Source organism: Aristolochia californica, unplaced genomic scaffold (genome assembly GCF_029961685.1).
Source record: "Aristolochia californica isolate CCGP_79_NKW_82.1479 unplaced genomic scaffold, dmAriCali1.0.hap1 SCAF_12, whole genome shotgun sequence".
Lineage (NCBI taxonomy): Eukaryota > Viridiplantae > Streptophyta > Magnoliopsida > Piperales > Aristolochiaceae > Aristolochia > Aristolochia californica.
This window is the reverse complement of record NW_027181793.1, coordinates 22,696,639-22,718,334: the sequence shown is the minus strand read 5'-3', so window position 1 is coordinate 22,718,334 and position 21,696 is coordinate 22,696,639. Positions and strand designations below refer to the sequence as shown.

Sequence of the window (21,696 nt, the reverse complement as noted above, 5' to 3'; positions counted from 1 at the left end):
TCATTGTTCCTGTATGATAAGATCTTTGTCCTCTGTATATACGTCTCCGAATTGTCGAACCTTTTATAGAATAAGAAAACATTTTCTTTAATCCGAAACCAAAGCTAGTGAGAATGAGTGTGGCTCCTCAATGACATTACTCATCTGGTCCAATTCATGGGGAAGCCGCTGCTCGATCACTTCTCTACCAACAATCATCTTCTTCTCTCCGTGCCTGCGTCTCTTCCATCTTAAACCGGAGATGCTTATCAGGACTCTGATCCAACAGTAATCTTTTCCTCCCTGGATTTCAAGGTTGGGAACAGAAGACGACTGAATCATAGGGGAAGTTGTTGACCGGCTATTGGATTGGTGATAACTAGAGTAACGAGAATGGACATTGATTGGGGACGAGATTGTTTGCCCTTTATACTGAATATGTCACGGAAAGAGATGGGAAACAAAAAATTGGGAGACAAAGGAACTGAGTACCTTCCGTTGTGCAGAAGAAGGTAGAGGTGAGCCACAGTGAGAGCAGCGAATCTTACAAAGAATCGGTTTGCCCATAGGGGAAAGGTGGTAAAAGGAGACTTCTCCACATATGGAGGGAGGACCTTGGAACAAGAAAGGATTAAACTCCACTTCCCACTTTCATCAAACGACAAACATACCCTTGTGGGCTCTAACCTTTAGAACAGGGAGCATTCTAAGTATGGAAGGGAGGAAGAAGAAGAAGAAGAAGAAGAAGAAGGAATCCAGCAAAGGCAAGTAATAAAATTCAATGCATTTAGTTTCTTGTCTACCTCGTTAGGAAAACGAATCTATTAAGGGACCTCTCTTTCAACGAAAACCAAGGTTGCTTAGGAAAGTCAATATCTCAGGGAAGATGTATCGGAAACAAAGCAGTAATGTCGGCATGGTCTTTTTCTTATTGATACAGCCGAGTCTATTAAGAAAGTAATAAATTTGGTAGACGTTATCTTATCTCTTGGGTCAATCGTATTAGGCAAGTAAGAACTTCTTTGTGGGTACATTTGCTGTATACAGAACGTTCTCTCAAATTTGCCTAAAATTGAACCGTGAATCGAATCTGTGCCAGCGCACCTCCGGCTGCTTCAACGTCAACATGCACTTTAAATCATGGAGCGCTGAAGGAATTCATTCCCCATGGAAACGCTTCTCCCGTTTTACAACTTCTTTGCCGTTCATCTTTCTTCCTGAGTCTCGCCAAGGAGCAACAGACAGAAACAGCGGATTCGGTCGACAAGGGAAGGAATCAGACGGCCGCTTCGTTTGTGAGCCAAGGTTAGTAATCTAGACTCTTTAGTTCTGTCTGGTAGCGTGCATAGTTTAGAGAATCTATGGATTGATTGATCTCTGGACCAGTGGTAGAAACGTTTTCCCCAGAATTGGCTCCATGGACCAAGTCGCTTTAAAAAATACTAATAATAAAGAAATTGTTCCTTTTATTGTCTCCTGGGATCAGGTCAATTTCCATTGATCAAAGAGAAACTTCACCAGTTCCTAGAAGAAGCACAAGAGGATAAGAGGTAAGAGGGGTAAGGAACTTTGAGTCGCTTTGCATGGAACTGACGATGGGTTTTGTAGGTTTATGGTGAAGGAATGGAAAACGGACTATCGAATGTATAGATGAAATGGATGTTTCTCTACTTGACGACAAGACACAGGCACATGGGAATGGAAGAGGAGACCTCTTCAAGGTGAGATAGATGAGTTAGCATTGCCCTTAAGCCACCTAAAATCCCCAATAGGACAAGTTGGTCCTTAAATTTTTGTTCCTTCCCTTGTCTCAACACTATCAATTTCATTCCTTGTCTCCATCCTTCAACACTCCTTCCAACACCACTCTAAGACAAAGCTCCTTCCAACACCCACCCCCACCTTCTTTATCACTATCTCCCTCACTTACAACCTCAAGTGGTCTATATAATCTCTTAACCCTCCGACTTCATCTTCTTCTCTGTTTTCAGTTTGCTTTCTCGTTCATAGCGAGCTTGTGATTGCTTACTAGCTTCAAGTTACTTCTCAACTGCGGCTACTGCTGCTGCTACTGTGCTAAAACTTCCTACTCCTCTCTCTCTGTCTTCTCATATATAGTGGAAGAGCCGAAGTTGTCTGAATTCTGAGAGCTCAGCCGAATCTTTAAGCCACCTCATTCAATTCTCTAGTTACCATGTCATCACTTACAGAGGCCATAATGGCCCATCCGGGCAACCTCCATCAGCCTCGCTTGGACTTCGAGACCGTGCATGAAGTGCCTGATTCGCACGCCTGGCCCCAGCTTCAAGACTACCCGTGCGGCGGAGAAGACGATCGGTCCTTGAATGGTCAGTCTCCCATACCCGTTATTGACCTCACGCAGCCAGACGCTGCGACTCGCATGGGGCAAGCGTGCGAAAAGTGGGGGGCGTTTCAACTCACAAATCATGGCATCCCCATGAGGCTTCTTGACAACGTGGAGTTCCAAGCCCGCCGTCTTTTCGCACTCCCTGCGCAACAGAAGCTCAAGGCTGCGCGTCCTCCCGACGGATTGACAGGCTATGGCATCGCCCGCATCTCTACTTTCTTCTCCAAGCTGTTATGGTCTGAAGGCTTCACCATTGCTGGCTCCCCCGCCGAACATGCCCATCTTCTTTGGACACAGCCACAGGAGTGTTCCCAATTTTGGTAAGAACGTAACTTTAGCAGACTATTGGATTTCTTCTAGTATCGATGGTATGCTGTCCTGTTCACAGATAATATCTGTACTTTTAGCTACTTTTTTGTAAAACGTGTAAGTGACTCGGTCACAAACAAATGACGCTTCGAAAAGGGTCAGGATCAGTTCATGCTGTGACTCGAGCTAATGACACGGTGCAGTGCAGCCGCATTATCTTCCTCGAATAGATTAAAAAAGAAAAAGAAAAAAAAGTGATCGGATTAATCCGAGAACGACTCTGGACGCAAATTGAATTGAGTTCATCGAACTTTTATCTTTGTATGATGCAGTGAAGCAATGGAAGAATACGATAAGGAGATGAAGAAACTGGCACGGAGGCTCATGTGGCTGATGCTGGCTTCACTGGAGATAAGCAAGGAGGAAGTAACGTGGGCAGGGCAGGGCGGGGAAATGGTAGGCGCATCTTCTGTGCTTCAACTCAACTGGTACCCAGCGTGCCCCAACCCAGAGAGGGCGATGGGGCTAGCGGAGCACACGGACTCCCCCTTGTTCGCGATCCTCTACCAAAGCAGCACGAGCGGCCTGCAGGTTCTGGGGGACGACGAAGACGGAGGGACCAAAAGATGGGTGACGGTGCCTCCTCTTCGAGGGGCCCTAGTTGTCAACGTCGGCGATCTCCTCCACATGTTCACAAATGGCCGTTTCAAGAGTGTTCTACACCGCGCCGTCGTGAACAGAAGCCGCCACCGCCTGTCCGTCGCTTACTTCTGGGGTCCACCCAGCAATGTTTGGCTCTCTCCGTTAGACAAGCTGGTGGGACCGGAGAGCAGTCCCTTGTACCCTTCTATGAGTTGGTCCGAGTATCTCAAATTCAAAGCCAGGCACTTCAACAAGTCACTCTCTCTGCTTCGACTCCAGGCACTCCGCCAATCCACTGCTGACCGCTTCATCGAAGAAACAGCAACGGATGATCGTAACGGCGGCTGCGATAATAAAACCAGCATCAAGGCATGCTAAGCTCACCACCACCGATGCAGTTTTGGACCCTAGTTGTTTTCTGAATTTCTACTTCCTCCTACTGGTAAGCGGTGAGGGAATGCTAGGAATGCGGAGCCGGAAGGGATTAGCATCTGAGGAAGGGAATCAGAAACGTTGTTGGCTCCCGAAGGCCAGGGCCGACCGTGTAAGTTGCATCAAAATAAGATATGGATGCAAACAAAGAATCGTCGTTGGCTTCTTGTCTCGAGTCCCAAAAGATAATGAAGGATTCTCATTTGAATATTGAGCTAATAGACACAAGAGCCGACATTTTCTTTCCCCGGATCAGAAGGATCCCTCCCAAGCTAAAAGACAATCAAAGAGATCAGTGAAACAAGTTAAATCACAGGCTCTGCAACCACCCTTGTCGTCCATGAAAACCATAAAATCGAACCGACGTAAGTCTCCGTCAGTTTATGAGAAACTGATGTGCGACCTTGTGTTAGGGGTAGTACAAACATGATCCATGGGATTTTGCAGTCTCCGATGGGATTCTCTTCACGTACCGTGCTTGTAGCATGGGCCTGTCTCATGTACTTCTCATCTAGGCCCTACAGATAGTTGAGGTGATTCTGGGCTCACAATTGCCCTTGCGCAGAACCCACATGGCCATCAAGTCCCAACCAGAGTCTGCTCCTGTGGGAGGGAAATCGCCGAATGGGAGACCTGATAAAGCGACCCAGAGAGCCCAGGCTGTTTATTCTTTTACATTCACACATTGGGTTACAGAAAACCTTACCTCAGATAAATAATTGCCTCAGATAAGGTCTGTTTGGAAAAAAAGAAAATTAGAATTATTATCTCCTTTTTTCTTTCTATTCTATTATTTTCCATGGATTACAAACAGATCCTAAATGTTTCCTTTTTTAAGTAAAAATTGCTCTAAATTCCTGGCAGTTTACATTGTCTGTTATCTGACCAAGTGTTAGGATACAAAAATATGATGCAAACTCGTCTTGCATATCAGAAGTTACAATTTGAAATGGCATGAAACAATAGAGCAAACATGAAGCCGCTACTGAGTACAAGGGCTTTCAATTATGACAAAATTCAAATCCTTTCTCATACAAAAACTATCAATAAGGAACCCATTCTAATTATATTTCATGTGGTAAAACTCAGCACTGGACTCCCCAAAGACAAGTCTGAAGCTACCATCACATATCTTTTTCGCACCAATCCACCTCACTGAGAGAGCAAATATACTGATAGTATGGAAATATTGAAATGGATTTTTGACTTTTAACTTATCATAGTGCTACTTTTATGTATGATCCATAGGAATTAATCTGAAAAGCCAAGGGAGCAGCATACTTTTGCTTCAGAGTTTCACAGTTTTTCTGCTCTGTCTCAAGCCCAAGCTTCACCTTTCTAATTTCTGAGGAAGGATTAGAAACAGTAAGCACAGCTTCTTCTTCTTCTTTTTTTCTTTCAAGAACATGGATGTTGCATCATCTTTTTGATTTCCCAAAATTTGGCAGCAGAGATGATTTTATATTTTCAACTATTTTAAACTTCATCCGTAACAAATAACCTTCAGTTACATCAAAATTTCAGCATTGGAAATTGTGATCATCATGTTTTTTAACTAATAAAAAATTCAAATACATAAAGAGTACTTACCTGCTGAGTTCCCTCCAGAATTCCTTCCATTGAGTCAATGAGTTTAGTGCACCTAGCTGTGCTTGTTCCAGCATCTTGAAACTAGCAAAACGAAGACAGATCGTCAAACTTCTGAAATGCCATACTTGCAAATTTCTAGGATAACAACTTGATACTAATAAATATAATAGTATAACTAATTTGAGACACGTGATTTTGTTTTCATCACACAAACCTGTGCATTAATGGAAATCAGTTCCTTTAGAACTAGAAAGGAATTGTAAGTAGCATAATATTTACGAGTTTGGCGCAATTTGTTCTTGTTAGTCATTGAAGCAGATGTATCAGTTCAACCACTCTTTCACATAGCATCAGGATCATCCAATAAAAGGGTGACTAAAATGGCAGTATCATTGCAGGGTTACTTAACAGAAGATCATCATACCTGGATTTATATATACAATTCCGAAATCGATGTTCATACCTAAGAACATCAAGTATGAAGAAAATAAATCATAGGACTAATAACTGGACAAGTACTTTATCCAATTTTCTACACCTTACTTTCAAGGAATACTGCGAATATAGTTTTGTGTCATGCATGAGGTACTGCATTTCCAAGAGAAAAGAACTGCATAGCTAAATAAATTTAGGGGAAAAAAAAAAAAAGATGACTGCAGCTCCTTGGGTAAGTTTGGACGAATTACTAACGGCTGTATCCAAAAGGGGAATTCCCCTCCTCATTCACTTGTATATTTTCTAGTTCATAATCGCCAAAAACAAAAGTTAATGAGGAATTCCTACTTTCAGGCGGCATACAATGACACTGACTTTCTCTGCAAGTTCTGAATGGCTGCTTCACATTGAAACATACAACAGTCTGATAGGTTGGCTTAGTTTGAAAAAAAAAAAGAAAAAAAAGGTAAAATAACCTGATATGGTTATACATTTTGGATGTGCAAACAATGATTTAAACAATGAACGATGTCTTCCTATCAGCCGGCTAACATCAAGGTAAGAGTCACTTCTCATCAACAGTGGGTAACTAAGTGGCAATGTAATGATTATTTGAGAGTGCCAATTCAACAAAAAAAGTTATTTTGGATTACCAACTGCAATATATGTTACAGAGATCCACTTCCAAGATATAGATTTCCAGTATATCTTTTTTTCCAAAATCATCCTGCTTTCAGGAATTACAGTTCACATTAGAGAGAGGACAAAAGAGAGCAAATAGATGGGGAATGGGTCTTTAATTGGAGAAGAAACAGAAAACAGAATAAAGAGTGTTGCTTTATCTTAAAAATGAATACCATGCTGCTTAGTCACTCTGCTTCTATTACATATCTAATTACATATGTTAGGGCACATCTGCCATTATTTTTTATGTGAAAACTACATCTAACCTGATCCCTCTACATTTGCATTCAAGTCTCTCATATAACACTTTATCGCATAATAACACATAGCATGAAATTATTTAAAAGTAAATAATCTCTGACAAAATAAAGAAGTGGATGGATAACAAGGGGAAGGGAGCACACAAATGTCTTTCCTCTGGAAGACACTTTCATCTCTCTTAGATAAAAAGTGGAGTTCTGCAAATAAGGAGAGAAAAACAACAAGAGTAATTCAAGAACACTAATACTGGAATTATTTTTTTATGGTAAATTTATTAAGACTTTCAATTCCAAGACATTCACATGCCCCAGTAATGTAATCACTAGTAATAGCAAATGGAGACGTGAGATTCATAGCCTTTCGCAATGGTAAATGACAACCATTCAACCAAAAGAAAATTCTAGCTCAAATTTATTGCATAAATAACTAGCGGAATTTACAAGCGCCACAGTTATAGTGATGTAAAGTATGATAACAAATTATAAAACTATTGATTGAACATACTTGACGCATAATGAAAATGAGAACAATGAAGAGACTTCGTTTTTTGAATGGTTGAGGAATTTAATAAAAAATGCAAAAAGAGCCCAAGGAAACTAGAAAACAGAGAGAGAAAGGAAACGATAGAACAAGAAAACAGAGAACACAGAAAAACTATCAACTAGAAAGGGTAGCCAGCCATATACACAACAAGACAATGAAGAGTCATGTCAAAGCAAAGAAAGTGTAACTCGTTCTCATCAGGTTTCACTCAAGTTGAAGATGCTAAAATCGAAGACTTAAAAGCTGGGCAGAGAAATACATTTGACAACGTCAAGGTAAAGAAAGAGGCTACCGACCTCAACTCAGCAGCTGGATATGATTGAAGAAACACGATCCCTTTCAGACAGTATTAGCGTCCTCAAATCTAACAATAAGTTTGCTTTCTGAGTATGATCACATAGCTAAAAACGTTAACAACATCCACATCAAATGGGAAATCCAGAGATAATAAATAGAAATGGCTGGAATAACAAACAAGAGAAGTTAATGAAGCAAACACATCAAATGGGAGTTTCCAACATGTGTCCCCAGTGCGACACTTGGAAGAGCATCTGGGTCATTGCCAACACCATGAATCCAATCCGGCCTAATGACACCCATGAAACCTGTTCAAATAATACCCTGAAATTGACATTTGAAGCCAGACCATCCAGAAGGCAGACAATAGAGAGCATATAGGCTGAAGTAGGGACGTCGTGTTTGTTGTGTCTTTCATCCACATAGACTCCCATTTTTTCAAAGGCGTTCATAGAAATTTTAATATGGCTGTATACGGATCTATCTATTTCCTCATGTTGTTGGTAGCTATTAGCTTTTTAAACACTAGAAATCTACGAAGGCGTTACTACGAGCTTACTCAAGAGCTTCCATTATTTGACTCGTTTATTTGTTATCTTGCACACCGTCAGGTGTCATAGTTTACTCGGTGGATTTTGCTCTCGTCTTTCGAACAAGATGCCCAGGTCGAGAAACAGAATTCCAATTAACATGTTTTTTAAAAGACAAGACGTCCAATTAATGTTGCTTAAGAACATCGGTATTGATTCGATTATGATCAGCAGATCCAACTAGGAAGGAAAATGCCAGTGGCAGCAACATCCTCGCTCAAGAAAAAACATCTGCAGACCCGCGTTCAGAAGGCATTGCTCAATACTGTAGTAGGATCGACAGGATTACAGAACTTAAAGAGTAAACAAAGAATAGTTTCCTTGACTGATTTTACTATATTTAATTCTTTGTATGTGTCATATCACATTGATACCGTTAAGACTACAACAATACGGTTAGTAACTCCGAAGTAACAAGACTCTTCTGCTGGTTAGATGTGCAAGGAGGAGAGGAAGAGCCAGTATCAGGGCCTAGCTACTGATTTCCTACTTGGCCCCTCCGAGATCAAAACACGCACTAGGAGATGTTAGACCTATCCTAAGGATGATACAGATGCTCCACATACCAATCACTTCCAGAGTTTAACATACTTATCATGACTCGCAGAAGCCACCAAGCCCGTTGCACTTGACACTGCCAATGATGCAATCAGCCCTTCATGTGCTGCTAAGGTCATCGTCTTGTTCTCTGTCATGTTCCATAGTTCGAGAGACTGCACAAATGTTCGCAAGTTCAACACATGTTAGAACCCATTAATTGGTCCCACACACAAATATAAAAGACACAAACCTCTACATAAAGGCAATCAGAAAAAGAAGAAAAAGATGCTCTTTCTATTGCGAGTAATATATTGTACCCTTCCTACTCTAAAGGTGGCATGTCTTACTTGGAAGATTAGAGACCAAAAACTAAAAATTGTGAGAAATAAAGCAATGTTTGATAACAGGGCAAGGCAGGCAAAATCAGGTCTCTCAAAATCAATTCCATATTGTTGAATATCCCACGTATATGTCCCAATCCAAGTCAAACTCCCTAACGAATAACCCAGAAATTCGACTTTTAGATTGGCAATGCAAATCATCTAGTTTCAGCATTCCATAAAGGAAGGTTAAGAAATCACTTGCCTGGTAACAGCCGATGACTAACAAAGATGGATAAGTAGGGTGGAAAACACAGGAGTGGAATTTGTTGCCATTGCAGCTCAACTCATGAACACATTCACCTTCGCTTCCAGAACCAACTGTCCAGACCCGAACTGAATCTTCACTGACAGAAGCCACAAATTCGCCTGATGGATCCCAACAAACTGAATGCACAGGCTTTGTATGGCCCTATAATAACAATCACAAGTGAAGTACATCACGATAGATAAATGACAGTTTCGCAAAAGTCAAAAGTCATTTAACAAAGATCACAACTCCAAATGTATAACCTGAGAAATTTCTCACATGAAATCCAAGCAGATATAGCATACTAGATCAAGATAAAAACATATTTTTCAGTCTATCCTACTGCTTCAATTTCTCCTCACTGATTTCCACCAAGCTCTTCTGCCTCTGTTAGTGCCTTTCTCTTTCTTTCCCCATCCATCCTTTTTCTCTTCTCTCCTCTCCTCTGTTTCCTTCTCTAGGTGTGGATGTGAGGATAGCAGACAGTAACTGACAGTAATGGTAACCCCACCATGAGGCAGCTGGCCCCTAGGAGGGTGTAAGCTATAAGAGAATGAAACCGGAGAAGAGACAATGGACAGAATGAGATTGGGTAAGAACTCCCAGAGAGAAGGACATAGCTGGAGGAAGAAGAGACTAGGCCAACAGAATTCAAGCAGACACAGCATGCCATGTCATACATCTGCCATTCAAGTATGAAACTTATACACCATCTGCACATGTGCAACTAACAAAGCTAACATGTTATATGGGAATGACAGTAATTGCAGACACTCACCAATTCAATTAGGTAGCTTGATTTGTATAATTTTAAGTTAATGAGGAACTATGGTACATAAACAGAAAATCAACGGTATTTTTGCATAAATACTGACAAGTAGTTATCCAACCTGTAAAGAATATGAGCAAAGTTGGGTTTCTACATCCAGTATAGATACAACATTCTCAGCAGCAGCGGCAAGATATCTCCCAAGCCGAGGTTGGAATCTCATCTGAGTGGTTCCACCCTACACATGTAGCAAAAGAAAAGTAAAACTAAAATAAAACAAATGCTTGAGACAGGTGTAGCCAAGACACATGCATGTCTAAAACAGCAGTTCATTAGAAAAAGAAAACTGTTCCATCTGTGTGCATGTGGGTAGGTTGTTGTGTGTGTGTGTGTGTGTGTGTGTGTGTGTATGGGGGGGGGGGGGGGGGGGGGGGGGGTTCTTCCGTGTGCATGACTTTGTGAGGGGGTTGTGGTTGGGTTGTTAATGGGTATGGAAATTACTCTGGAACTGGAATTCAATTCCAGAGTTAGTGTACTCACATTAACTCTGGAATCATTTCATCACATATTCCTCATCATGCATTTTCATTATACTTTTTTGGAAGTCCGTTTCTGTTCCAGGAGAAACGAACCCAACTCCAGCAAAGATACATTTTTTGGATCATGAGAGGCAAGCATCTGTCATTCTTTTAAAAAAAAAAACAGAGATTTTATTCCAACAAACAGTGAGAACTAAAAGACCATGGCCTTCCAAAAGAAGGGGTAGGTGGGCCTCATCCCCATTGAAGGAGGAGGAGAAAGAGTATGAGGGTCGGGCTCTCTTCCTCCCCTATCCTCTCCGTTCAAAGAACAGGAATGGGAAGGAACCTCCTCATTGTTCTAATGGGAGGTGGGTATCAGCCCTCCCCTTTTTCTATGCAAGGGAGGGCAACATCCTCAAAAGACAAACGAAAGGGCATGAGTAGGCCCTCCCCTACTAAAAAGTAAAAATATGTATATTTTATAATTATTAAATATATTAAAAAATAAAATAAATCCATAACATGTTAGTACTTACCTTAAAGTAAGTATCAAAAATTAAAAAAATTGTACCATATCTTAACATAATATATTATAAACTTTAAATCCATATTTTATTATTGCAGGAAAATACATATTTAGTAAAATTTAATTTACATGTTTTCTGTTATTTAAACTTGAAAAATATTTAAGCTAATATAAGTTTATACTTTTCACTATTTTAGACCTCTATTATAAATATTTTTAGATAATTTATTGAAATAATGTAAATTAATTGTTTTAGATTTAATAATGAACATTTTTAATTATATTATTCATATTAAATAACATGTAAATTAACTTTTGAGTAATTCTAATACAATCACACTAACAGTAGAATTCTGTTGTTGGGAACAATAACTCCAAAAGTCACACTAATTCTAGAACTCTAAAACACACTTCATAATTTTTTGTTGTAGAAATTATATCCAGAAGCCCCCCACCCCAAAGTAGGAAAGGAACACTAGTAAGGAGAACTGGGTGCATGGGTGTATTTTTCAGAGTTGTCATTTATACTATAATGAGATGAATATTTTTCTTCAAATACAAGGAACCAAAATTTATTTACCTTAAATACTCTATTACAGCTACCATTATTGATACTCCAATATCGTATCTCACTGTCTCCATCACAAGAGCAGATAAGATCCTCCTTGTTTGGATGGAAATCCAGGGACATTACTGATGCAGAATGTCCAGTAAAAGTGCGAAGAGAATAGCCTTTCTGCAGCAGAAAGACATAAAGTTAGGAATTCATCATATACACTTCAAGCATTGGAACGCATCATTGAGAAAGGTAGAATCTCTTTAAATCCACCTTCGATCCTTTATTCAGTCAGAAAACAGAAAGACTGCTACAAATATCAAGAAACAGAAACACAAGAAAAAGTTAAAATTTGGCAACTAACATTATCAGCATCCCAGACCCGGACAGTTTTATCAAAAGAAGATGTGGCCAGACGGGGCATGCTTGGGCTAAAACGGACATCAGTAATCAGCAGAGAATGCTCTTCCAATGTTGCCTTTGGTTTTAATGTGTCAGTATGCCACAGTATGGCCTGCAATTGCAAAATTACCAGATAGAATCAAATATGCAGCATCACAAAGTTACAAATTCTTCACAAATAAATGCAGCAAGAAGTTCAGAATCCTCTTTCTCAGACCCTACGAATTATGATAATATTAGTGTAATAACCAAACGATTACATTATCAGAAATGTTCAAGAAGTTATCCGGAACATTAAAGGAGCATGAACATTAAAAACAGTGTAAGAAAACGAACTATAAAAACCAAAACAAGATTTGAATTTGGCATATTTTCACCAGTTTTTTGGGGTGCCTCATTTCTATTTTTTTGGGAGAAACCTTTAGCTATCTTTATCCATACCATAAAACTATAACAATACTAGTCTGAAGTTAAAAAGATGATATGCTACTCAATTCTTTTTTTCTTTTTTTTTTTGAATGGGCTTTCCAACAATCAGGAGAAAAAAAGAAAAGCAAAATTCATTTTTCAAATTAATATGTTTGTTCAGAACCTGACAATAACTTGCACTAAGTAGCTTGAACTACATCTAGTTTAACATGACTAACATCTAAAAGAGTCCACACCTTTTTATCATGACCACCAGTGGCAAGCAGTTTCCCATCGGATGAAAAGTGGCAACCAACAACCTTACTGGTACTAGCTCGGACATAAGCAACCTCCGTAAACGTAAATCCTGACATAACATAAACTAATACTTCACATCAATGAGCTTTATAAAAAGAACAGAAGTGGAATTATAGAAACCATTAAATGGACCATCAATTATCAAATGCAACATAAATCCCTAGATGAAACTAAAGTCACAAATGCTCGTAACTACCTTTGGTGACATCCATGCCTCGGCCAACCGTATCACGCCGGTCTGTATCATCAGGAGACAAGAATGAATCAACATTATCATCTAATGAGGTATCATCAACAAATCGATCCATTTCAGCCTGCAATTGAAAATCTCTATCATCTCACTGCCACAACCCATTGTTAAATGGCATTTACGCAATTAGGTATTGTCACCCTTTTCTAGCCAAAGCAGGAATAATGGAAAATACCAACTGGTTTGAAGGTGATGTAAGAGTTCCCGTTCCATCAGAGCCAAACATAATTAGGGGCTTAGATGAGCTGCCACTATGCGGCAATGAAGGCATTGAAATCACATCTCCTGGTGTATGAGTAGAGGGAGTTGATGGGGCTGAACTTGGGGATGGTCCAGCAGTGTTTGCAGTTCCTGAACTATTAGCAGGACCAGAAGATGACACAGCCTGCTTTCTCTTTCGCCCGCTCTGAGTCTTTGAAGTCTTGGAGAGCATCATAGCAAATTTAGAATATAGAAATATATAAAAAAGAAACAAAGAAAATCACTACAGTAAAGGAAATCAGGAGCAGGCACATTGGCATTACATAAACTCTACAGCCGCATATACATCTCGGTTTTGGAGGGGAAAATTAAGTTACATCTGTAAAGGTAAAAGAAAGATTACAGCCCGTGTAACAGATGTTAAATAACATGTAATGCTCATTACATTTCAGATTTCAGGCAGTCAAATACAGATGCCAGAAATGCTACTCTAACCCCTGATGGATAAATAAGACGACTGGATAGCACATTCCTCTGCTATATCACTATTGCACCATTTGTTTCTTTCTTTAACCGCTTGCTCAGGTGAGACCCAGAACTAATACCTCACACTTGAAACAACCCACATGGTCATGGAGCTAAAGGGCCCAATCCACAAGCCACCAATATTCGAATACAATCATGCACTTGTAATGGTGAAAGTAAAGCAGGGTATTAACACATCTCTAAATCTAAAAAACAATTCTATACATGGATAATCCAAGATACTTCTTAATCGAACTCACATACAAGCAAATAAAATAAAAAAACAGCAAAAAAAAAAAAAAAAAAACTGACCTGATCATTTCCTCGAAACATATTGGACATGCTACCATCCACAGAGGCACTGCCAGGTCCCATTTTGTCTGGCTGATGAAGATGATGATTCGAACTCTGTGACTGCTGACTGGATAGTGTGTGCTGTTGCAGCTGTTGCTGAGGGTTGGAATTCTGCTGCTGCTGCTGCTGTTGTGGCTGCAATTGAGCTATTTTCTACTACAAAAGAAAAGTACAATAAGGAAGAGTGGAAGGCTTGAGGACACCTAAAGCATCTTGAAGTAAGGATTCCAACGCCCACAAAAATTATGTCAGACAAAGACCTCGACAATTTAATACAGCAAAAAGAAAGCTGATATACAGCAAAAAAAAACAAATTAAAAAAAAAAAAACTGCCTACAAAGATTTCTTAGCTTGACAAAAAATTTACATGAAGCAATCATATCGAGAATAAAAAAAGAACTGGTGAATTTCCCCACTCAATCTTGTCAGCCATCATAAAGAAGGACATTTTTTTTTAATGTTGATTACATGTGTAATAAGGAAGAGTGGAAGGCTTCAGGACACCTAAAGCATCTTGAAGTAAGGATTCCAAAGCCCACAAAAATTATGTTAGACAAAGACCTCGACAATTTAATACAGCAAAAAGAAAGCTGATATACAACAAAAAATACAAATTAAAAAAAAAAAAAACTGCCTACAAAGATTTCTCAGCTTGACAAAAATTTTACATGAAGCAATCATATCGAGAATAAAAAAAGAATTGGTGAATTCCCCCACTCAATCTTGTCAGCCATCATAAAGAAGGACATTTTTTTTAATGTTGATTACATGTGCACACCCCCCAACCCGAGAGACTTACACCCAAGCCCCTAAACTAGGGCAACCGACTACCCCCCCCCCCCCCCATGATCATTGATCAGAGAGAAGGATATATCAAAATAATATTGTGAAGACCATAATGATTTAAGGGAATATCAAAGCAGGTCTATACAAGAACAAAACCCTTGTGCAATCGAATGAGACATCAAAGTGCCAAACTTGAATACAAAGCTCATGAGAGAAGCTTCTGCACTATCTTACACGATAAATCTATGAGTTTCTAATTACAACAAGCTCAAAATAAATAAATGGTTCCATTTTGCTGCAAACTAAGAGACTGAAGTTCAAGACTATCAAAAACAAAGCTAACAGATTGAGCTGTTGCAAACCTTTTAACCACAAGCATCAAACAAGTCTGACTACTAACAAACTTGTTAAGAAAAGCTAATTTTCATGATAAGCACCACTTCAAACACCTTCTCAATTAAAAAAAAATAGAAAAAAACTACTGATTGAACAGGTATCCACAATAAATCATAGCAAAGAAACTACCAAACATACATTGCATGCCAAATCACAGACATTTTTTTAGGAAACGAGACATGAACCTTCATTAGCATATCTGTTTCACCACGAGGCAACACATGGCATGCAGCTTGCATTGGAGAACCAACATTCTGAACCACATCACCAACAGAATTTGACGGACCATCCTTCCCCAGAGCCATATTTCTGTTGTTTAGTAGCATTCTTAGCCTTCTGCTGTCAACATCACCAGCTGATGGAGAGGTCAAGTTGTGTGCCTGTAGCACAAGCTGCTGTTGTTGTGGGGTCAGCAATTGAAGTTGGTGAAATTGTTGGGGGGACTGCATAAATGATTTTTGCTGTTGTAGAATACCCGATCGAAGTTGATCAAGGCCCTGTATTAAAAGGGATACAGTTAAAACTGGGTGCAACCAGCATTAGAAGTTGATCAAGCCCCTGTATTAGAAGGGATACAGTTAAAACTGGGTGCAACCAGCATTAGAAAAGCAGATGTAACCAGCTATCTTGATTAAATCTAATTTTGCACAAACTAGCCTAGGCAAAAAAAATTGTATTGCAAATCTCATTAATAAAACGACTGGATACTGTCAACTTCAACATCATCACTGGAGCCATGTTCTAACTATTTCTTTTTTCAAAAATTGGCTACACAGAGACACACGTTACATAATGTAACCCTGAAAATACAAAACTTCACACTAAAAATCCTTTTTTTTTTTTTGTGAAAGCCTTGGTGAGTGTACTTGATTGATTCTGTTTAATGATATTTAAGTATTTTTTTGAAAATGAATATTTTTTGCTCCATGGATATTTGAATATTATAATTAGAACTATTTGCCCCATCCCCTTTAAGCTTTTCTATTGAGGTCTCTAGCAATTAATGAGAAGACAACTTGCAAAAAATACAAGAGCATTCTACAAATACAGGAGACCCATGATAGAAATACCATGTAGACAAGATATAACACGACAGAGTCGGGAGGAGGAAAGGCAAAACGACCGCCCCCTCATATTTCCTTTGAGTTTGAAGATGAATAACACCCAATAATCACGATCTTCTAATCCAACTGGAAATAGTCCAAGCTAAAGCACAAAAGAGATACAAACATGCAGTACAAAGAATGGTAATTGGAATATTATAAGATAAGAATGGCACATTAAAAACAAGAAAATGACTATAGTGAAGCATAAGAAAAAAACAACAGTAAGGCATATCACATTGCATGGAATAGTGAAAAACGAAATGCATACCGTGAGAGGCCATCCTTTTAAAGTCAAGTTGTTGCCTCCTTGATTAGATCCTGAGGAAACAGCAACAAGTAACGATCATTAGTTTGTGATAATTAAATACCAAACCGTCCAAATTTCATTGTGTACAAAAGCAATGATCAGAAAGGTCAAGAAATAAAAAGAAAGATGAAGACCTAAACTGCAAAAAGAAAGATTATGAGCAAATTAGAATAAAGTCTAATACCAGGAACTCCAAGTAAGGGTCCATCAGGACCTGAACCTCGTGGATTCAGAACTGGATTCATCTCTGTCTTTATGTCCTGTTTCAGAGTTTAATAATCATAACATGAAATATGTAAAAAAAAAAGGACTATACAATATTTGGTCTAACGAATACCTGTGTAGACCCAGGAAGTTGCTGATTACGGGCTTGAACTTGCTGAAGAGCACCAGACATTCCACCAGCAGCACCATGCAAAACTTGTCTGAAAAATGAATGAACAGATGAATTGTATAACTGTAACCAAGTTGCCCAAAACAACAATCAATAAGTGATTTCAGTAACTGTAACCAAGTTTGCAAAGTGAGACATGTTAATACATTGAAGACAAATTGATACACCTCCGGAAGGTTAGGCATGACAAAAACAAATGCATGGATCTAATACACAGTGCGGTCATCCAACGTATGATTCACAAACCCCAGTTGTGCATAACACAGAAAATCCCAAAATGATGCTGGATGGTTAGAACCAGTAGACTAGAAAAAAAAAACAATAAAACAGTCAATCTGACTACAAGGAAATTTTCTACAGGGATTGTTTCAATGCTAAAAACAAACTAGCATGCGCAGGATATGACAATTCAAACCTATCTGACTCAAAAGCAAGGTAAGGGGAAAGTCTAGTCCTCTCAAAACTTCTGAAGATCAACGACAAGACTACCACAGTATGTAGATACATATATAAAAATATAAACGAACAATAAAATAAGCAAACAACACAAATAATTACTACACAAAATTTATGAATCATGAACATCAAACTTACCCTGACGGCTGACCAGGTGTTGCAGCAGATTTTAACATCGAAGCATGGTTTGGATCCAGAAGCTGACCAACATTGTCCCCAAACCTTTGCTGCAAAGAAAGTTTGGAATCCTGCATTAATTACGGCATTAATGATAAGAGACCCACATGCAATGCCTTAAAAGAAACCCCACAAACTGCCTTTTCTAAGCAATGCCAACAGACAATATAAATAGAAATAGTAACCTTCATAGATGCCTCATCCATAGGATCTCTCTGGAGAGGTAGCTTTAGTCGCTCCTCATACATCTTTGTCGCCAAGGCATTAGCTGTTCCAGGATTTTGTCTCATAAGACTGTCGTTTCCTACAAGGCCATTAGCTGTTCCATTGAGAAGGTGGGCTCCATCTCTTCGCTGCTGCTGCTGTTGCTGCTGCTGCTGCTGCTGTTGTTGCTGCTGCTGTTGCTGCTGTTGTGCATGCCTTTGTAGTAAGAGCTGCTGCATCTGAATTTGTTGTTGCTGTTGCTGTTGCTGCTGTTGTTGTGGATGCTGTGGTTGTTGAGATTGCTGCTGCTGCTGCTGCTGTTGTTGCTGCTCTCTTGCCTTGATTAGTTGAGTCTACCATAAAATAAAACACATTTTCCTTTACTCGTTTTACATTAAAAAAGGCACGTCTCAGAAGAGTTTTAATGTGCGCGGTGAAGACCTATCTTAAAGGCTGTGTTGCAAGCACATGCAAATGGTAAATTACAAATAACACTATAAAGTGCAAAAGCTCACAAAGCCCAAAAGAAGTGATTCATGATTTCATCAATTATAGTTTGAATGATGTGAAAATATTAAAAAAATTATATCAAGAATGTGACTATTACTGATCATGCGCATATGTTCAAGAAACATCACAGATTACATAAAATTGCAAAGAGATTACAGTATTGGGCATTTTATTTCAAGCTTTCAATATACATACCTCAAAAGTTTATAGTAATTATTATGTGATCACAGAGTAACTCAGCAGTACATAGCCTTCCCACAAGTTAGAGTGTATTAAATAAATGTACTAAAAATGTACATCTTTTACACATATCTGCACGAATCATAACAAATTTCGAAAAAGAAATGCATTAAAATAACAACAAGTGATTGCAACCACAAGTAAAGGAAATCTTCTGGAGGGGAAAAATTACAAAGATCAGATAAAAAATTTACTCCACTGCATTCAGGCAAACCCAAGCCCGCATTCTGAACATAATCCTACTTACCAAGATATTGTTTGTCCAATGCTAAATGCAACAACGTAAACACAATAAAGAAGGAAAAAAGCCTCTGAATAAATATGCAACTCGCAGATAATGGTCGCCATACTTGAGTACAATCATATCTGGAAATTAGTACCATTGCACAAACTCTTAAAACACAACTAAAGCACTCTGACTAGTACTTGAGATCTAAATGCATTCGGCAATACCTACATCCAATCTAAAAGCAAATCAGGGAATTGACAAACCCCAAGAAGATATATTTGCAGATCAACTCAAAGACCACAGAAACAAATAAAGAAACAACCCCCACCTCTATGTAAGAAGCAGCAACGTCAGAATGCTTCTCATTTGTCCTTGCAATAAAGATATCCCAAAAAACAGACCACCATTCAAACAGAAACCCTCCAGGCGCATCAATAGCTGATGAAAAAAAAAAAAACAGTTTTGCGGTAACTCAAACACGGAGAGTAGAAAGAGAATCATATTTTAAATAAAGAATAGAAAGGAATCCCAGTTTTTCATCCCAACGAATGCCCTCACAAACTCACCAACAGGATCAGAAGATACTTTCCCTTCAGCTTGAAAAGCCTTTGCCGATGCCTGTAAATTCCTCTTCACTAAATAGTCATAAATGTAGACATCCAACCTGTTGATTAACAATACCAAAAACAAGAACCAGTCAAAGTACGCTTAAACAATGAGAGTGGTAACGTAGAAAGATGAATAAAAAAATAGGGAAAAACAAACAAAACTAAAGAGAAGTATAGGAGAACACAGATAAAAATGGCAAATAAATACTCAGTAACATAAATAACAGAGTCAAATAAAAATCTAATTAGCCAAGACTCAAACCCTAAAATGAAAATAAAATCAGCAGCGAGGACAAACACGGTAAAAAAAATAAAAAAAAATCTAAGTAGGGAAGGGAACCAAAAGCACAACCTAAACCCAAGAGAAAAGATACAACAGCCCAAACATAAACCCTAACAGAAAAGAGTTGGACTGGAACACAAATGAGAAAAACACGGACTGCAAAAAGAAACGATAGACCATTCAAGAAAAGAACCAATAACAGAAACAAAAATAAGGATGTAAGAAGGAAAACAGTGGTGCAACAGCCATCAAAACCCAAATCCTACACAAAACTGAGTCGACGGAAAATACAGAAAACCCAAAGAGAACAGGAAAGAAACAGAAACTTTACATTTTATCGGCTTCCCAGTTGGTCTGAGACATGATTGTGAAACCAAAGCCTCGGCTAGGTCTCCCCAAAAATGTCAGTTATTCCCTCATAGCATTAAAATCTATCCACATACGCCCTTTTTAGAAGCTCGATCTCACTCCCATTTGAAGCTCATCCACGAAATCGGAGCTTCACGAAACAAACCCCGAGAGACCACCAAGGGAGGCAGAGAAAGAAAAGTGAGAGAATATAAAAATCTGGGGAAGACAAAACTTCACTATTTCAGGCAAATTTAAAGAAACCAAACCAATAGAATGAATAACAACGAAAAGGTAGACGAGTTAGAAGCGCAAGCGGAGGGGGGTGTGTGTGTTTTTGCCAATTCTCGACTGTGGCTCGCTCGCAGCACCCAACTCGTTGAACTTCTAAAGCTTTGATTTCCGCACACTAGTATGAGAAGCTAATGAGAAGTAAAGCTAAAAGAAGCTTCCTCCGGTCCCTACTCTGATGCAGACTGCGGCTTAAAGAAATACAGGGATGGTACTTCCAAATCTTCCACCGTCACAAATGATCAATCAAGGTGACTTCAACAAAAGCGTCTATTGAAGCTTTCAAGGGACTTTGTCGTTTGCCAAACGTCAGTCGAGGAGGGTATTTTATTAAAACAAAAAAAAGACTTCTCACAGACTTCTCATGCTAATGCTTCTCTCGTGAACTTATTTTTTCGTCGTTCAGATTTTGCGAGCGAGAGAGCTCGAGAATTTAGGGTAGCTTTTGGTGGATTGAGTTTCTCAGATATCATTATTGCTTCATGGGGTGGAAGTGCGAGCGCCACAAATACCCTTCTTTTTTAATCAAATATCTAACCTGCCCTCCGTCTATTGTTTCGTGAAATGACTTACATACCCCCTTCAACATGAATGACCAAATCGTGTTCACCAAACTTTTAAACCTAAGTTGACTGCTAGTTAAAGGTAAACTGTCAGTATCACTTAACTACTTACTCGTAACAGCCAGAATTATTCCCTTTAAAGAACAGGGGTATTTTCGTATTTTTAACATAAACGGTTTCCGTGCCGTTCGAGATTCTTCAAAAGCAATGTACTCGCGTCTCCCGTTGCGACATGACACGAAACATTCCATGTCGGAGACAATGATCCGGAATACCCCTCTCTGTGTTTTTTTTTTTTTCCTTCTCTCTCGCTCGCTCTCTCGCTCGCTCTCTCTGCTCTTGTCCTTATCCCATATCTCCATCAATTAATTCTTAATTACAAGTGACGAGAATGCCTAACCTGGCTGTAATCACCGTTTGATCCTTCTGTCTCCCCAACACTTGGATAACCAGAAGAAAAAATCCTCCTACTGGACGCTGTTTCATTCCGCAGTCTTTCAGTCTTCCCGGAGAATGGGCATCGTTTCCGGTCAATTCCTTAATTTCTGCAAACTGCTTTTTGATTAAATTATAATTCAATATATATATATATATAGAGAGAGAGAGAGTAGCAGCAATTGTGTTTTGAACGAGAGAAGCGATTAGGCGGTGAATCGAAGCTTGTTTTT

At 39.0% G+C, this 21,696-nt stretch overlaps 2 protein-coding genes across 5 annotated transcripts; one reads left to right on the top strand and one right to left on the bottom strand.

Annotated features, from left to right (window-relative positions):
* The first annotated feature begins 2,138 nt into the window (after positions 1–2,138).
* LOC137946991 (gibberellin 3-beta-dioxygenase 2-like) lies at positions 2,139–3,701 on the top strand. Its single transcript, XM_068793284.1, has 2 exons — positions 2,139–2,667; positions 2,989–3,701. The coding sequence occupies exons 1-2, from the start codon at positions 2,174–2,176 to the stop codon at positions 3,674–3,676; spliced, it is 1,182 nt and encodes a 393-aa protein (XP_068649385.1). The 5' UTR covers positions 2,139–2,173; the 3' UTR covers positions 3,677–3,701.
* Positions 3,702–8,425: 4,724 nt separating this feature from the next.
* Positions 8,426–20,656, bottom strand: LOC137945260 (transcriptional corepressor LEUNIG-like). 4 transcript variants are annotated; one of them, XM_068791057.1, is made up of 19 exons: positions 20,640–20,656; positions 20,158–20,393; positions 19,502–19,599; positions 19,264–19,373; positions 17,938–18,309; positions 17,714–17,823; positions 17,063–17,150; positions 16,910–16,985; positions 16,687–16,736; positions 15,498–15,809; positions 14,089–14,283; positions 13,226–13,471; positions 12,997–13,114; positions 12,740–12,849; positions 12,037–12,186; positions 11,697–11,852; positions 10,191–10,307; positions 9,256–9,462; positions 8,426–8,843 (listed from the first exon to the last, which is right to left on the bottom strand). In XM_068791057.1, the coding sequence occupies exons 2-19, from the start codon at positions 20,187–20,189 to the stop codon at positions 8,700–8,702; spliced, it is 2,691 nt and encodes an 896-aa protein (XP_068647158.1). In that variant the 5' UTR covers positions 20,190–20,393; positions 20,640–20,656; the 3' UTR covers positions 8,426–8,699. The 4 variants fall into 4 exon arrangements, with proteins under 4 accessions (XP_068647158.1, XP_068647157.1, XP_068647159.1 ...); XM_068791056.1 differs by lacking the exon at positions 20,640–20,656 and having other exon boundaries at positions 20,158–20,524; XM_068791058.1 differs by lacking the exon at positions 20,640–20,656 and having other exon boundaries at positions 13,226–13,462; positions 20,158–20,524.
* Between the last annotated feature and the right edge of the window lie 1,040 nt (positions 20,657–21,696).

What these genes read in the sequence shown, in the direction of transcription:
- LOC137946991 (XM_068793284.1), top strand. Translation starts at nt 2,174, where the DNA reads ATGTCATCACTTACAGAGGCCATAATGGCCCATCCGGGCAACCTCCAT. An exon ending in CAGGAGTGTTCCCAATTTTG is followed by an intron (nt 2,668 to 2,988) that starts GTAAGAACGTAA and finishes TGTATGATGCAG; the next exon opens with TGAAGCAATGGAAGAATACG.
- LOC137945260 (XM_068791057.1), bottom strand. Translation starts at nt 20,189, where the DNA reads ATGTCTCAGACCAACTGGGAAGCCGATAAAAT. An exon ending in AACTGGGAAGCCGATAAAAT is followed by an intron (nt 19,600 to 20,157) that starts GTAAAGTTTCTG and finishes GTTAATCAACAG; the next exon opens with GTTGGATGTCTACATTTATG. An exon ending in CATCACCTTCAAACCAGTTG is followed by an intron (nt 13,115 to 13,225) that starts GTATTTTCCATT and finishes TTTCAATTGCAG; the next exon opens with GCTGAAATGGATCGATTTGT.